Source organism: Mastomys coucha, unplaced genomic scaffold (genome assembly GCF_008632895.1).
Source record: "Mastomys coucha isolate ucsf_1 unplaced genomic scaffold, UCSF_Mcou_1 pScaffold20, whole genome shotgun sequence".
Taxonomy (NCBI): domain Eukaryota; kingdom Metazoa; phylum Chordata; class Mammalia; order Rodentia; family Muridae; genus Mastomys; species Mastomys coucha.
Window position 1 is genome coordinate 50,051,768 of NW_022196903.1, and position 17,311 is coordinate 50,069,078.

Genomic DNA, 17,311 nt, shown 5'->3' on the forward strand with positions numbered 1-17,311 from the left:
TTGGGATAACTAACCAACCAGGTGAAAGACTTGTATAATAAAAACTTTAAGATACTGAAGAAAGAAATTGAAGGTACTTGAAGATCAAGGATTAGTAGGATTAATATTGTGAAAATGGCCGTCCTACCAAAAGCACTATACAAATTCAGTGCAATCCCCATTAAAAAGGATACATTGATCAATGGAATCCAGTTGAAGACCCAGGCACAAGTCCATACACCTATGGACACTTGATTTTTGACAAAGAAACCAAAAACACACACTGTATGAAAGACAGTATCTTCAATAAACAGTGCTGCTCAAGCTAGATGGCAGCATGGTGAAGAATGCAGGTAGATCTGTATGTATCTAACACTGTGCACAAAGCAACTCCAAATAGATCTTAGACCTGCTACATTCACACAATGGAATGTCAAGTCAGCTGCTATGAAAATGAACTTACTGGGCATTAAGGTACAGGCCTTTAATCCCAGTCCTTGGGAGGCAGACGCAGGTGGATCACTGAGTTCCAGGACAGCCAGGACTATGTAGAGAAACCCTGTCTCAACCTGAACCCTCCACTCCCACTCCCCCCAAAAAAGAAAGAAAAATTTATAGGTAAATGGATAATGGATGGGATCAGAAAAAAAAATTCTGAGTGAAGTAACCCAGACCCAGAAAGACAAATAGTACATATTTTTCCCTTATATGTGGATGTTAGTATTTAACATTTCGGTAATTATACAGTATATTCCAAGTAGTCACAGAGAGGTGGAACTAAAATGGGAGGGTTAGGTGGGGTGGGAGATGGGAGAGAGAACAGGGTGAATGAGGGAATATGGGAGAGACAACCGGCCGAGGCAGCTTATGGAAGAGAATACAGCTGCTTAAGGTTTCAGAGGGTTAGAATCTGATAGTGAAATGAAAGCATGGTGGCAGGAACAGCTGAGAGCTTATGTCTCCAACTACAAGTAAGAGGCAGAAAGCACTCTGGGAATTGCATGGATCTTTGAAACCTTAAAGTCTATTCCCCAGTGACACAGCTCCTCCAATAAGGCCACGCTTTCTAATACTTCCCCATCAACTGGGTACCAAGTATTCAAACTTAGGGGCAAATGGGGGCCATTCTCATTTAAACCACTGTAGCAACACTCAGAGAAGTAGACTTGGAGCAAAGAAGTAAGGAGTGTTTTGATGGCACTTTGGCCATCCCAAGTTCTTAGTCTGACCCTGTGGTTCTGTGGGAGTGTTTGCTACTTAGGACAGGATCTCTTCTTTTAAAATAACTTTGCGTGACAAAGATAGATGTGGTACTTTACTTGTAACAGACTTTGTTTTATTGGAAAGCACATTTTCTCTTTTTGTAACAGACTAGTTTATTTAATTTTATAGATATCTGAGACCAGAAACTGCACAGGGAATTTTCCTCAATTTCAAACGACTTTTGGAATTCAACCAAGGGAAATTGCCTTTTGCTGCTGCCCAGATTGGAAACTCCTTCAGAAATGAGATCTCGCCTCGGTCTGGATTGATCCGAGTCAGGTACTCGCTTTTGACATTGGGGTGGAGATGGAAACTGCCACACTTGTACTTTAACCTTGATCACAGTTTATTTCTATTTTTCTCCAAGTGTAACCTCTGGTGAAGGTGGCAGTTTTGATTGAGGAGTGATTTATAAAGGAAAGGAAAGAACATAGATGAGAGCTTATGGTTCCTGCTTGGTCCAAATTCTTTTCTTTGCTCACCACCTCTTGAGGCTGTAGAGATCATGAAGTTGATCATGATGTTAAAAGCAGTGCATTTCTGTCAGTGCTGTGGAGTTACAGGGCCTCTCTCTCCTTGTGTGTGTGTCTGTGTATGTCCCGGGCAGGCGGCATTGCCGATTGCTAGAGGGTGTGCTCTAGATGCAGCCTGTGCATTCGTAGGGGTTTACCACAAGGCCGTTGGCAAGCCAACACTACTGACTTTAGACCTGCCTGTCTGACATCCTGCTCTGTCTGGTGTGTCCAGGCATGTGTGAGAGGCATCCCGGTACTGGTTAGTCTCTTTCTCTAGAAGCTTACCGTGATTTAACTTTATGATTTCCACGTTTCTTTTTGATGTCATTATTCTGAGTAATATATTCCGTACAAAAATAGGTTGTATAGCCATACATACATCCTGGACTGATGACCAGAGGCAAGCTTGTAACCAGTCTGTCTTTTTAGATCATTGCCTTTCAGTTGTTACTCTGGAGGTCATAACCTTAACCCTTTCAGCAGGTACTAAGGATAATATTATTATTGCATTATTAACTGCAGTTGACATGACGTTTTCTATAGAACACACAGGAAGACTCTGGCAGCACCACTTGGAGGATTCTGGGAAGGTCCCTTAATCCGTCTCCTCTGTACAGAAAAAATTGATTCCTGACAACCATGGTGTAAGTTCTGTGAGAACACAGCACCATATTCCCCTCATTTTCATGTGCACAGACACATTTTATAGTTGTTGAAAGATAATTAAGACTTAGTGCTCTGGGACCAAGAAAAAAATGCCATTAATGAGTAAAATTAAAAACCCAGAGCTCTTGGCAGTACATTTCATGTGTTTAGGGCCAATCTGTGCAATTTTGTGTTGCTGCTAAAACATCTGTGATAATCGTGAGAGTATGCCAGTGAGATTGTGTCCATTTTTAAAAAAGATTTTGACTCAAAATTAACTTAAAACACTCTCCCTTCCCCTGTAATAGCTACTAAATTGCAATTCAGAGAAATCTCTTTGGAAAACCATTGCCGTGTGCATATTTATTTCGTCATTATGTGCTGAGCTTGATAGTGGCTTGTTCAGTTCATGCCCAGTGTCCTTTGCCTGGAATAAGGCTTTATTTAGAAGCTCTTACTCTAATGAGACCATCTGTTTGGTACCGTTATCAGTCATTTACTTGTTTAGAGCTGTAAAACACAGTCAATCAACCTGCTTTAAAACCTGGAGAACCATTTCAGTTCACTTCTAATTTCCTATTCTTCAAAAAGTAAGTGTCTGTGGCTTCCTTTGCTATATATTTATGCCGAGATCCAACGCTTTAAGCAGAGTCATTTTATGTGGCTGTTACTATTCAGCATCTTGTTTCTCTTATATGTGACCTTTGCTTGTTTCCTATTTTAAAGGATATATTAATCTGCTTTTAAAAATTACTTTTACTTACAGCTGATACTCAGTTATAGCTATATAGAAGGGATTAATATTTAAGAGGAGTTATTATCTCTATTGTTGCGGTTATTCGTTATTAGGGCTCAAACCCAAGGCCTTGAGCATGCAGAGCATGCTTTTTACCACAAGTCGTATCGTAGGCCAGTTATTGGTGTTTTTTAAAAGAGCAGTCTCCTACACAAACCTAATCCAGAAACCTTTTGGTAATTTCCTTAGGAAGCCAGTCATAAGAGAAGCCTGTGGTTTGGGCCCTTTCTCTGGAGGAGTGAGCAGCCAGAAATGGGAGCCTTGTTGACTGGTTATATAGTGAAGCATGCAGATTTTGATCTTCTTTTTTCTTTCAGGGAATTCACAATGGCAGAGATTGAGCACTTTGTAGATCCCACTGAGAAAGACCATCCCAAGTTCCAGAGCGTGGCCGACCTCTGCCTTTATTTGTACTCAGCAAAAGCCCAGGTCACTGGACAGTCTGCTCGGAAGATGCGTCTGGGAGATGCTGTTGAACAGGTAAGGTTCTGGGTGGTACTGATTTAGATGATGCCTAATCAGCAGTGGCAGGACTTGGCAACTTGGTTGTGCACTGAGTGATGAAATATTTGACCCTGGAAATAATTTTGCATATGTATTTTGCAGCAGTATAGGTCAAACAAGTGCATGAACTGCATTCTCAGCCCTGACAGCTTTTGTCTTTTGTGGTACTGACGAGCGAGCCTAGGTCCTTGATGAGCAAGGGACTTAGCTATAGTCCCAGTCCCCATACAGTATTTGTTTTATATAGAATTTACTCTCTATATATATATGTATCAAGAGAGGACATTATCTGAACCACCAATTCTGGGCCAGGATCTAACATTAAAACATTTCACATGTGGTCCTAGGAGGGCTCAGTAGGCTCACCAGCTCCGGGACCCACATAATGGAAGGAGAGGACCAACTTCTGCAAGTTGTCTTCTGCCCACACACATACATTTAAAATCAGAATCATTGTTGAGCAGAGTACTTAAAAATTGGTCTTAGTTTGAACTGTCCTGTATCTAACTGATTCTATCTTAAAATTTGCACGTCTTTGGAAGAGACAGAATTTTACTCCAAGCCCCTTAGTTTGCCCACAGCATGGGCTTGCAGACCTTGTATATTTCTGAGTTCCTTTAAATATCTGCCTAGAGACATGAGTGAGTGAATACTCTCATTAGCTGCTTCCTAGTAGCGAGCGACTTGTCTGAGAAGCACTTAGCCTTCTAACTTTAGAAGTACTTAAGAAGAGGTACCACCTACTTTGCAGAAATAATCTGCTGTGCCAAATATCATAAGCAAAGCAACTTGGGAGGAAAGGGATTATTTTATACACTTATTTATAGGCTATAGTCCTTCTCTGAAGGAAGCTAGGGTCGGAGCTTGAAGTAGAAGCTAATAGAGAAATGCTAGTTACTGGCTTGCCTCTCTTGGCTTGCTAAGCTACCATTCTTACACACCTCAGGTCTACCTCCCAGGGATGACATCACCTGTCGTGGACTGGGCCCTCCAATAGCAATCTACAGGGGTCTCTTTCCTCGGCCAGCAGAGTAACTGTCCTCAGGAGATAAGAAGTTAGTTCAGTGTGACTCAGTAGCCAGTATTGGTTCACACTTTAAGAGTCTGATTCATAAGGCATATTTAAGCACACCACAATTTGAAAAAAAAAAAAGTTTCCTGGTGATAAGTAATTCAATCCTATGTGCACAACAAGGCTTAAGACATGACTCCATGAAACTTTTTATTTTCCATAAAGATTAACTGAGAAAATGGTCTCAAGAAAAAGGTGTGGGACAGGATAGTGTCATAGATTGACTGAGACAAAGAAGCCCAAGATAAGAGAGAGTCCAGGGGAAGCCACACAGGTAGTTCAAAGGTCACCTAGCTATTAAGCAAGTCTGTTCCCAGCTTTCTCTCTGTTCAGTCTTCTGGGTAGAAAGCAGGTTCTACATCTCTCCCTTTGAATAGACAACCTTCCTATGTGTTTAGTGGTCCTGAGTTCCGTGGCGCTTATCTGTGAGCGCAAGGACTTGCATGCTTCTGCAGCAATCAGGAAATTACCCACTGGCTAGTATGGTGGAGGCAGTTGTTCAGTTGAGATTCCTTCTCAGGAATACCTATGTTTGTGTCAAGTTGATAAAACTAACTAGCAGACATCCTTGCAGTGGTGGGAGGTAGGACTAGATCGTTTCTAAAGTCCGGTACTAAAGTTATAAATTGATATGGAGCAAATGAATTTCAGTGGGCAAGAAGACTTTTTTTTTAAACAAACAAAGCAACCTCAATATATTTCTTTAGTTTGTTAATTTGAATTAGGCTTATTTATGACTGAATTTAGGAAGTATATGGTACAGGGCTGAGTCAGTTGGACAGAAATGTTAGACATTTTGTTGTGTCTCACTGTTTAATCCTGGCTGTCCTAGAACTCACTATGTCACCAGTCTAGCCTGGAACACACAGAGATCTGCCTGGTTCTGCCTCTCAAGTGTTGGAGCCCAATGTCTTAGATATGTTTTGAACAACTTCATTATTAACTTGTTCCCTTAACATTTTAAAAATAACCAAGATCACCTTGTGGGTATTTTAAGTTGTTCTTTCAGTAGGAAGAATGTTGACTTTGTGTGTCCTGTTTTCAGTAGACGATGAAGTAGGTAGATATGGAGGTAGACAGAGGATACTTTAGCCTTCAGAAGTATTAATGTGTCCCTTTCTTCCTTGCTGCACTTCTATTTGTTCAGGGTGTGATTAATAACTCAGTATTAGGCTATTTTATTGGCCGAATCTACCTCTACCTCACGAAGGTTGGAATATCTCCTGAAAAACTCCGCTTCCGACAGCATATGGAGAATGAAATGGCCCATTATGCCTGCGACTGCTGGGATGCCGAGTCCAAAACGTCCTATGTGAGTAGCCTGCAATGATGCTTTACGCCTGCTTACTGCTCTTCATACCAGAGTGGATCAAAGAACTAACCAGACAGCAGTTGCCTTGTAAAGAGGGGCCACCTTGTGTTGGAAAGCACTTGGGAGACAAAGATAGCTGCTTTAGGGAGGGAGGGAAGAGTGATGGTGGCGTAGCACAGGTGTGTCTGTTCCTGGGTGGATAATGCTGTACCATTCCTAGGTGGAGCTGAGATGGGCCGGCCTCCTGACAAGCATCTTGCAAACACTGGCAGTGGTGCTAGGGTTAAAAACATTTCTGCTTAGAGAACTATTTGGTAGATTTAGGAGATAGATGCTGGTCTCTTTCTCTCTTTGTTTTGTTTTGTTTTGTTTTGTTTTTTCGAGACAGGGTTTCTCTGTGTAGTCTTTCTCTCTTTGTATTTGATAAAAATCCAGAGATCTTCAGATCACCCCCATCATGTCCTTCTATTCCTCTAAATGAGCTAGGTTCCTATTGTTTAAGAATGAAAATCAGCAGGATGCAGCTGCTGATTTATATGGGTAGGGTCCCAGGAGACACCTAAGCAAGGGGTCTACGTGTCTGGCCCTTCCTGCGGTATGTTGGAGAGGCATCTTCACATACAGGGAGAGAAGCTGCTGTAGCTCAGGGTCTGTGAGTTACATGAGCTCATTGGCTTTGTGTTTTACTTTTATAAAACAACTCTGGCTTTTTAAAATATAGTCATTTATGTTAGCACAGGCTGGCCTAAGCCATAAGCCTCTTTCCCCAGCCTTCCCAGTGCTAGGATTATAAGCAGGTCTCCGACATTCCTGGTGTCTAGGTAATTTTTCTGTGGATAATATGCATGTGTAAATGTGTGATAATGTGCAAATCTCTAGTGTCTGGATTTTGTTTTTTTGTTTGTTTTGTTTTGTTTTGTTTTGTTTTTTTGGTCTTTTTTTGCTTGCTTGAGTCAGCATCTCATATAGCCCAGGTTATTCTCAAATTACCTATGTAGTCAAGGCTAGCCTTAACCCTGTCCTCCTGTCTCTATCAGTTGCTGGGCTTACAGGCTTGCAGTAACTGTTATTGATGCTGCTTTGAACATTTTCTTTTTTTGTTATTGTTCTTTTTTTTTAATTTTCTTTATTTACATGTAAATTTCTCCATTCCTAGTTTCCCCTCCAAAAAAACAAAGACAACAAAAACAAACCCTTGTTGCCTCCCCCCTCCCCATGCCTGCCACCCCACCCTCTCCCACTTATTGGCCCTGGCATTCCCCTATACTGGGGCATAGAACTTTCACAGGGCTGAGCTCTTCTCCTCCTATTGATGATCAAATTACAATCCTCTACTATACACATGCTGCCAGAACAATCAGACCCCTCCATGTGCAGTCCTTGGTTGGTGGTTGAGACCCTGGGAGCTCTGAGGGTACTATTTAGTTCATAGTTGTTCGTCCTAAGGGGCTGCAAACCCCTCAGCTCCATTGGTCCTTTCTCTAACTTCTTCACTGGGGACCCTGTACTCAGATCAATAGATGGCTGTGAGCCTCTACATCTGTATTAGTCAGGTACTGTCAGAGCCTCTCAGGAGATAGCTATATTTAGGCTGGCTTGCCCTTCCTTCAGTCTCTGCTCCATAGTTAATCTCTGCAACTCCTTCCGTGGGTATTTGGTTCCCCCTTTTAAAAAGGAATGCTTTGCCTTTGTGGACTTAGATAAGGAATACTAAACTCCGTTCTTAGCAAGCTTGTTTGGTATATGTACTGCTGTACTGCTTTTCCTGGGAAATCATACAGAAATGCTTGCTTACCACAGAGAGGGCCAAGACGAACCAAAGAGACAGTTCCTTTCAGATTTAGCTTGTTGAGTCACTGAGTTTATTGGGGTTACCCACTTACTAGGCCATGAGCGACCTTCCGACAGCTTAATGCCAAAAAACCCTGTGGACAAGTGTAATGGCTGAAGAAACTGAGTCACTGGCATTCTGTGTGCACCTTGCAGGCAGTTACACCACTCTCTTTTCCCCTAATGATGGTTTATGGCTTAGCTAACCCAGGCAGGGGGCTCCTGAGTCTGTCTTAAGTTCTGATGAGTTTCATGAGTCTCTGGATCTCCTTGCTCCCTCCAGGAGGGGCTGCTTGTCCTAGAGAAGGAAACAGCCACACGAAAGTGCCAGAGAGAGAGTAATTATTGTGAGAGTTCAGATGTCATGCCATATCTCAACTATTACATATTACATATCTTTCTATTCTCCTGATTTTTTGGAATTTTCTTATTTTCATATTAAACCAATAAAATATTTCTTGATTTTGTGTAATAAGTAATTATTGCCTTTCTTTTCCCCATTCTGTTGGTTTAATTTAAAGTAGCATTAGAGCACATGGGATATCAGTTGAGATTCCAGCCCTGGCCTGGCCTGCCTTTCATCCACTTTACTTTTTTGTTCATTCACATTTCTTGCTGTCACAAGCTATGCTCCTTCTAAGTGCTTTACATTATCTTACACAGTCCTCTGCATCTCTTCTCTTTCTGAGGATGCTCAAATGCTAAGAGGTAAGATTCTCGCAGGCCTTAAGCTGGAGAGGTAGTGGAGCTGGGTTATAGTCTAAACTATCTGACTTCAAGCCTGTGTTCTTGACCTTCATGCTTTTCAGACTTTCTTGTTCTTACACAGTACATCTGTAAGGTTGTGTCTTGGTTTATGCTCTTACAACAAATTTCTAGAAGGTGGTAGTCCAGTATCAGAATCTGGTATGCTCTGGTTTGGTTAAGAGCTCTTTACTGGGTCGATGATTGCCATCTTTTCTTCTCCCCTTTTGAAAAGAGGGCAGGATAGCTCTCCACTGAGCTCTCTAATGAGGGGCACTTAACCCTGTGATTAGAATTCTACTCTCATGACCTAGTGACTTCCTAAAGGCACTTTGTGTGCTGTCACATTGGAAGTTGGAATGTCATTGTAAGAATTTACAGTAATACTGGCAGTCAGTCCATTGTATGCTACTTAAAACAGTTAGTACCTTAGGTATTAAAAAGAAATGGAATCTGACACCTCTGGTTCCTCTGTGACTGAACCTTTCCCCACATTTTATGAGTTTCTTTCTGTCAGTCAGGTGAACTAACTGAGCACCGGGACTTACAGCCATGTCCAGTTAGCCATGAGATGGCACATTATCCAGAGAGAGGAGTAATTTCTGCCACATTTGAGTCCTGGCTACAAATTTGAGCCAAATCTAGGTTTTGGTCAGATAACTTGTTTAATTTTTATAATCAATCTGTAAATTATTTACTGGATAGTAAAATGACACTGTAAGCGAGCCTGGAAAATAAAGCCACATCATATACAGTGTGAATTCTCTGTGAACCTTATAGATCTGTTAAGTGCCTCATATATGAAACTATTCTCTTTAGTAATTTACAAAATCCAATTGGAGAGTCTATAATTCAGTTGTCCCGGAATATTTGGAAGGATTAGTTATTGTCTGCATGCTTTCATAAGCAAAGCCAGTGTGAGCTGTAAGTGAATTTGTTACTTCTGTCATCCTAGGGCTGGATTGAGATTGTTGGATGTGCTGACCGTTCCTGCTACGACCTCTCCTGCCATGCTCGAGCCACCAAAGTTCCTCTAGTAGCTGAGAAACCCCTCAAAGAACCCATATCCTTTCTGGCCACTCCGAAATTAAGGCTAAAGCTGTGTGAGCCCCACTTTGCCCCTTGTTCTTTGGATGAATGGAGAGCTTTGGGGTTGTTTAAACTTGTTGGTTGGTGTCCCTCATTGCTTCTCTCCTGGTCTCTATTTAAGGTATAATGAATACCCACAGCATTAGATCTTAAAAGACATATGTTTAGAAGTATGCCCAGAATGTCTTTTGGGGCGCTACTTTTTCCAGATGTTTCCAACACACCTTTTCTGCATATGTACCTGTGTACCTCTAGATACAGGATACCTGGTAAGTGTTGGTCTCATAAAAGCCTACAGCCATTTTAAGATAGTTTAGCTCACTGTCTCTTTAAAATGGAATCGGAGTTTGCTTCTCTATCTTGTATGGAGACTGTGAGCCAGTTCTTAGGATTGACCAGTGACAAAACCAGATTTGTAAAATTACCTTTATTTATTGTGCTTTTGGTGCAGCACCCGTGTGGAGGTCAGAGAACAACTTACAGGAACCACTTCCTCCTTTCATCACGAGTCCCAGGGATTTAATTCAGTTTATCCTCTTGAAGGAAGTGCCTTTTCCCACTTAGCCACCTCACTGGCCAAAGAGGATACCAGATGACCAGATGACTTTATGCTATGGTTCGAGATATAGTGAAGATTAGATAAGATCCTTTATTTCACTGTAACCTTAGAAGTCTTTGTTAATGATATTCATTTATTTATTATTTCTTCATGTGTGTGTGGTGTATGCATATTCATGTGTGTGTGTGTGTATGTGTGCATGTGTGCATATGTGTGTGGGAACCAGATGTCTACATAAAATGCCTTCCTCTATTTCTCTGTACCATATTTTTTGAGATAATCCCTCACTGAAAATGGAGATCACTGATTTCAGTAAGACTGGTTACTCAGCAGCTTTGAGGAGTGCTGCTGCCCCTTCACCCAGTGCTGGAATTGTAGGTATGGACAGCCACACTTGGTTCTTATGTGGATGCTGAGCATTTGATCTCAGATCCTCAGGCTTATGGGGACTCACTTTACTGACTGAACCACCCCCTATCTAGTTAATTTTGAGAATAAACGGAGTCTGGGGTACTAATGCTGACAGGACTTTTAAGTTGGTATAATTGAGTGTTTCAAGATAATTTTCCTAAATCCTAAAGTTGTGCTATGTCATGATTCCTTGACTGTTTCATACAAAACAGTTAACGTTGTACAGTTTGAGCCCAACAAGGGAGCCGTGGGCAAGGCGTACAAGAAAGATGCAAAGCTGGTGCTGGAGTACCTCAGTGCCTGTGATGAATGCTACATTTCAGAGATGGAGCTGCTGCTGAATGAGAAAGGGTAAGCTGCTCCCTCAGGCTCTGAGAGCAGGGGACAAGATGAGTTGTTTCTAGAAGGCCTTTGACAGGTAACTACTATCTGTGCCTTAGTTGTATTTACATAACTCTTGTTAGAATTTTGACTTTATATTCTAGAAATATATTTGAAACAAATAGGATCTTTTTGTTATCTTTATGAGCAGTATGCTGAGTTTACTCCCCAGCTTCTCAGAAGAACAAGCAGGAACAGGTTCTTTTCTAGTGATTTTCATGGCAGAGACCACTGGTCTTGAGTTAGATTAGAAGAAGCTGATCTAACTTTTAATAAGAATACTTTGTAATCACAAACATAAATATAAAAGCAACAGAGAATAGTCATTAAAGAAATACAACAAAATTCAACACCAAGTACTGTAGAAGCTATAGTAATAGGAAATTATTGTACATCTGTAAAAGCAATATCATGTGACTCTTGATAATGATTGGTTCAGAGGAACACCCAAAACAACAAACATGACTAGTAAATACATAAATGTAATAAGATACTTATAAATGTGTTTCATGTGCTCATGAATGTAAAAGAAGGGCTGGAGAGGTGGCTTAGCAGGGAAGAGCTGCTGGCTCCAGGGCCCCCTCTACCCACATATGGCATATAGTCACATGCATAAGTTTGTAATACAGAATACAAAGGAGAATGTGAGCTGTCATAAGAAGTGGAAGCATCAACATGAACCCCAACTGGTACCTGGAGTTGCTGCCTCACTGTATGAGGCTACAGTGGATTTAACAGTGCAGAGGGATGATTAAATTTAAGGATGCAGCCTCAGAAGCTATCCAGGACCATCAAAAGTAAGGGCTTGGGATGCCATGGACAGTGCCACACTGATAAGCATATGTGTGATAGTCACAGTGTGTAGAGCAAACATCTGATGAGGTGGCAGCAGGAAGAACCAGTGTCAGATTTAAGAGCTGAACCCAGGCAGGCTGAAGACAAATCACGAAATGGTACAGAAAACTCAAATTTCTAGAAACCATGTATAAAGAGAAAAATCTTTAAAGCAGCCAGTGGGGGAGAAAGAATCAGTATATAACAGACAAGAAAGATAATAATTTAGAGTTCTTATCAAAGTGATAAAGCCAGAACACTGGGTTAGGACCTTTAGTTGTCTAGAGCCAAAAGTATAAACGTGATAGACTCAGCAATACTGTCAAGCAAAGCCAAAGCTCTAGGAAGTGTAGGGTGCAGAGCTTTAAACATGAGAAACACATGCTGAGTATGAATCATGTTGTAAGGTATTTAGAGAGACAGTGGACCAAGTACTGGGCAGATGGCTCAGTGGATCAGGTGCTTACTGTGCAAACATGAGGATTAGTTTCCACCCCCAACCCCCATGTACAAGCTAGGCGTGGTGCAATGCATCTGTAACCCCAGCACTACTGATTTCAGGGGCTCAAGGAAGGTAGTCCACACAACTAATGACCTTAATATTCACCCACATGGACAACCTTGCCTATGCAGAACAAACTATTTAAGCAAAAACATTGTTATGGAATTTATACATGGAAATAACATGCATACCAAAGTAATAGTCAGTGATTGGGAATATGCTGTGATAAATAGATGGAGTGATAGCATGTAGTGAAGCACAGGCTAAAGTGCAGAACTGTCACCTGCACAGAAAGCACACAAACCAGGCACAAGCTTAGAGACAGAATACAGTTTAGGGGAAAATAACTGTGAGGTGGGGGATCTGTACTAAATGTTAGAGGTTAGCAGGAGATAAAATGGGTTAAGTGCTGGAATCGCAGCCGCTGGTTGTCAGTCTGTGGGTTTCACAAGTTCCAGACCTGACTCATGAGATTTGCACCAAACTGTTTCAGTGGTAATACAGAAATAGATTTAAAAGTAAAAGGAAATATATAGAGAATATTTCCTATATATAATATACATTTATATATTACATATTAACATGTAATATATACTATGTGTATACACCAAAAGTTGGAGTAGCTATCTTAGTGTCAAAGAAAATGGATATTAGGTGAACAAAGGGTATGTCATAATGATGAAGGTGGTTACCCAGGAGGTCATGTCATTCCTGGATAGTACACAACTGAAAACCAGAACTTAAGATACACAACAAAACTGAAGACAACAAGGTGACTTCAGTTACTGTGGATTTCTGCTGTCAGTAAATCAGCAGACTGAGCAGCAGACAAACACAATAGGAATTACAAGACACATACTATTAACAGCTGACTCTTGCCTTGATAGAGTAGCTGTTAAGATGCACTACAGCACTGTCCTTCCTTTTTTTTTTTTTTTCTTTTCATTTTCAGGGAGATGGGTTTAAAGGACAACAAAAATACTCAAATGAAACAAAACCAAAAAAAATTATACAAGAGACCACATAGGGCCAGCAAACCCTGAAATATTTTGTGACTTCTCTTTCACTGAAAGGTTGCCTCCCAAGCCTATTATAGACTGTCATTACATGGGAACCTAGGAAAGACACTTTATGGTAATGGAAAGCAGATTATTAATTGTAATTGAGAGTAGGGACACAGAGGAGAGGGACTTGGGAACTTTGAGATCATAATGGTTGTATATATATACCACTTGCTAATGACTGTCTCTGCAAAGCCGTTTGCTGAGTTTAATCTCAAGCAGTAGCTATCTTCTTCTAATGCTAACTGTTATATGTGCTTCCTACTGTACAGTTAGCACATAGAGTACATGACACTATGCACAAACACAGATTTCAGACCAGTAGTTATTACAGGAGATCAGTGGAAACCATCCAGGTGAGACAGAAGATTATGACTGGAAGACACCTGCAAAATGTAATGGTAACAAGTAGCCTTTACATATCTTCAAGACAACCACATGAGGGCTCTGTCTCCTGGTCCTGAGCTGCTGTCAAGGCAGAGAAATGCAAACTGGCCTTTGTAATGGGAGAAAATAGCTGGGATGTAGGGCCCTTGGTAACCTGTAACTGGTCTCAGGACTCGAACGTAAATGGCAGCCATGGTGAGAATGTTTTATATTCACATAGCAGAGTTAGAAAACGTGTTTATTGATCTTCACTTTATTTTGGGTTTATATTTGTTTCAATTGCAGAGCTATTTTGGACAAATGTGTTTTTGTTTTTTGCTTTTAAGCTCTTACATTTAATCTTGTCTTTAAGATCAGAGGACTTTGCTGTTAAATCACATGAAGAGTTATATAAAATGAGTCACATTTTTGAGATCTTCTCTGGGATATACAGTTTGGTGCCAGTGTATGGGGAATATTTTAATTTGCTGATCATTTCATGAGTTGTCATCCAGAGAGAAGACTATGTGTTAGCATTTAAAATGAAGAGTGGTTCAGTGTCCTGGAGAAGGGGTATGTGTTCTAACTACAATTTAGTGTGTTCTGACTTTTTTTTTTTTTTTTTTTTTTGTAGGGAATTCACTATTGAAACTGAAGGAAAAACATTTCAGTTAACAAAAGACATGGTCAATGTGAAGAGATTCCAGAAAACACTACATGGTAATTTATTAGAACAATAAAGAAACAAAAACCAGCCATTGTTTCTGAACTTAAAAAAAAAATAGAAGTTTTATGACATTAATTTTACAAGAATTTTGAAGAGAGAAGCAGCTTGACGGGTCTGGGAAACTTGGGCATTGTCTCTTTAAAGATGCTTGTGCTCATACTAAACAGTAAAGGTGCCTTTGCATTTCCTACTGCCTGAGGTACGCAGGATGAGATCTCTGAAAATACTCCTACTTTCAGAAAAAAGTATTTTTATTGAGTTAAGGCATTTTCTTTCCCTTACTCTACATTGTTGGGGGTTTTTGGTCAGGCACATTTTGACCTTGGCAGTGTAGACTTTGGAGCACACGTGAAGGTTGCTTGGCTTTGAAGCGAGGCTCCTGGAAACTGCTGAAAAGCCATAGGCTGTGAACAGGTCAGCTGGTCCAGGAGCCAGCACAGGCAGAGCAGGGCGGTGTTTGTGCACCAGCAGCTGCTCCCGAGCCTCTGCCTGCCAGTACTCAGATGGTACTGCAAAGGTTAGGGGGAAAAGTGCTTTGGCTAGCTTTCTAAAATGCATTATTTTCCCCTGTGATACTAAGGATTGAGCTGGGCCTGTTCATGCTAGGTGGGCAAGTGGCCTAAGCCATGTTTCACATGGCTTCTTCATCTTTTTTTGTTTTTTGTACTGGTGCATAAATCTGTCAACACAGTGTATTATACTTGGCGGTGCTGATGGTCTCTGACAAGAGGGCACTCAGCCAGCATGATGTATCTTATGATGATGAGGGAGGGAGAGACTGTAGTGGAAGCACATTTTACATGAAGGGAAAGCACTTTGATGGCATGACTCCTTTATCATAGACAAAAGGAACAGCCTCACTTTCTGGTAGTGTGATGCACGCCTTTTATCCCAGCACTTGGGAGGCAGAAGCAGGCGGATTTGAGTTCGAGGACAGCCAGGACTATACGGAGAAACCCTGTCTCGGAAAAAAAAAAAAAAGAAGAAGAAGAAGAAGAAGAAGAAGAAGAAATGGCCTCTTTAGAACTGAACTGTTGGCCCTGCTTATCTCATAACCCACAGAGAAGGAACTCCCCAAGGCCTAGGGTAGTGGTGCTTCTCCGTGTAGTAAGTTACCAGTACGTTTCCTGAGTGTGGCCTAGAGGGAGAGTTGTGGGGCCCTGTAGAGTGTGTTTGATAGGATACTGGGCCCTGAGCAGACTCTACCTGCAGTGTTTCCTGACCACAGAATAGTAGTAAGTAGGTCTTACCTAGTTGTCCAGGGTTGGCCTTAAAGTTGCTCTAGCAATCCTCCTGCCTCAGCTTCCTGATTGTAAGCTTGCATCACCAGGCCTGCCTTAAGGTATTTTGGGTTTGCTTGTTTGTTTACGTGGTTTGCTTTTTATGTATGTGGGTGTTTATGTATATCTGCGTACCACATGTGTGCCTGCCGACCAGAAGAGGGCTTCAGATTCCCTGAAACTATAGTCCTAAGCAGTTGTGAGCCCTCGTGTGGGTGCTGGAAATCAAACCTGGGTCCTCTGAAAGAGCAGTTGTTGCCCTTAACTGCTGAGCTATCTCTCCAGTCCCAAGTAGTTGATCTTACAAATTCTTTAATGAAAGCTCCTATTAGCTTTTTAGAAAGGCAAAGCAGGTGGTAGAGCACAGGGTTGGTGCTCTTGTTTATACTTATCAGTTAGAGGGACCACTCCTAGGACACAAGCGTCTTTTTATGATATGTGAATGGTCAGGTTAAAAATTCTTTGACTTAACTTTCCCTCCAAAGGGATCGTATTTTCTATGAGCACATAGCTCTTCTGAGTGTATTCTTCCTGCTGGAGAGAGAGCACAACCTGTCTAGGTTTAGGGTAGTTGCAGTGCCAAGGATTATTAAGGACACTAATTTGCATCCTGTGGTTCTTGAGAGAGTATTACTAAATTGTCTCCTTTTTTGCAGTGGAAGAAGTTGTGCCGAGTGTAATTGAGCCCTCCTTTGGCCTGGGCAGGATCATGTATACCATATTGGAACACACATTCCATGTCCGAGAGGGAGATGAACAGAGAACGGTGAGCTGCTCCTGGAATGAGTTCTTAGGTGGAGTTTGCCTGGCATTCAAGTGTTGAATCAGTAGGAGTTTATGAAAAGCTTTTCAACCCCTCAGGTTTTCTCTTCTACTTTCTCCTCAACCTTGTGAGCCTTATCTTTGTCATCTCACTATGGAAGGTGTATTCCTGTAACTGCTAGCAGATTTCCAGGAAGATAATCAGAAGGCTAGCTACAAAAAAGAGAGCTTTTGTCTGTCTTACTGATTAAAGAAACAGTCTCATTTACATGTGGTCCAAAGCTGAGCACGCAGGGGACTTTGGGTATCCACCCACATCTCTGTCAAACATCAAGCGTTGGAGAATGAACTCGTGAATTCTTGGTTCCGAGTTCTAGAAAGTCTGACACACTATTATACTACACAGCTAACACAATAGCCCTTTTAATCTCTGTGCTGAAGCTGCATCTTCACCCTGACATGAGAGAGTAGCTGTTCTTCACTTGGCAAATAGTAAGAGCCTGGCCCAGGCTTCAGAGACATCTGTGAAGACAGCCATGTCAAGGAGTGATGGTGTGCCTAACTGAAGGGATTACTTAAATGTCAATTTTGCTTCATGTTTTCCTGCTTATTTTTCCGATAGGAAGGTTTTTAGTTTTTAAGAAAAAAATCTTTTGGCTGTTTTTTTTTTTTTTTTTTT

General features: G+C 41.3%; 1 protein-coding gene across 1 annotated transcript in view; it reads left to right on the forward strand.

Annotated features, from left to right (window-relative positions):
* Window positions 1–17,311, forward strand: part of Gars1 (glycyl-tRNA synthetase 1) — a 42,528-nt gene that overhangs the window by 21,995 nt on the left and 3,222 nt on the right. The window contains exons 8-14 of the mRNA XM_031381982.1: window positions 1,372–1,521; window positions 3,516–3,678; window positions 5,922–6,086; window positions 9,616–9,723; window positions 10,925–11,070; window positions 14,498–14,583; window positions 16,527–16,636. Of these exons, the coding sequence (XP_031237842.1) occupies window positions 1,372–1,521; window positions 3,516–3,678; window positions 5,922–6,086; window positions 9,616–9,723; window positions 10,925–11,070; window positions 14,498–14,583; window positions 16,527–16,636 (928 nt within the window). The remainder of the gene's footprint in view (window positions 1–1,371; window positions 1,522–3,515; window positions 3,679–5,921; window positions 6,087–9,615; window positions 9,724–10,924; window positions 11,071–14,497; window positions 14,584–16,526; window positions 16,637–17,311) is intronic.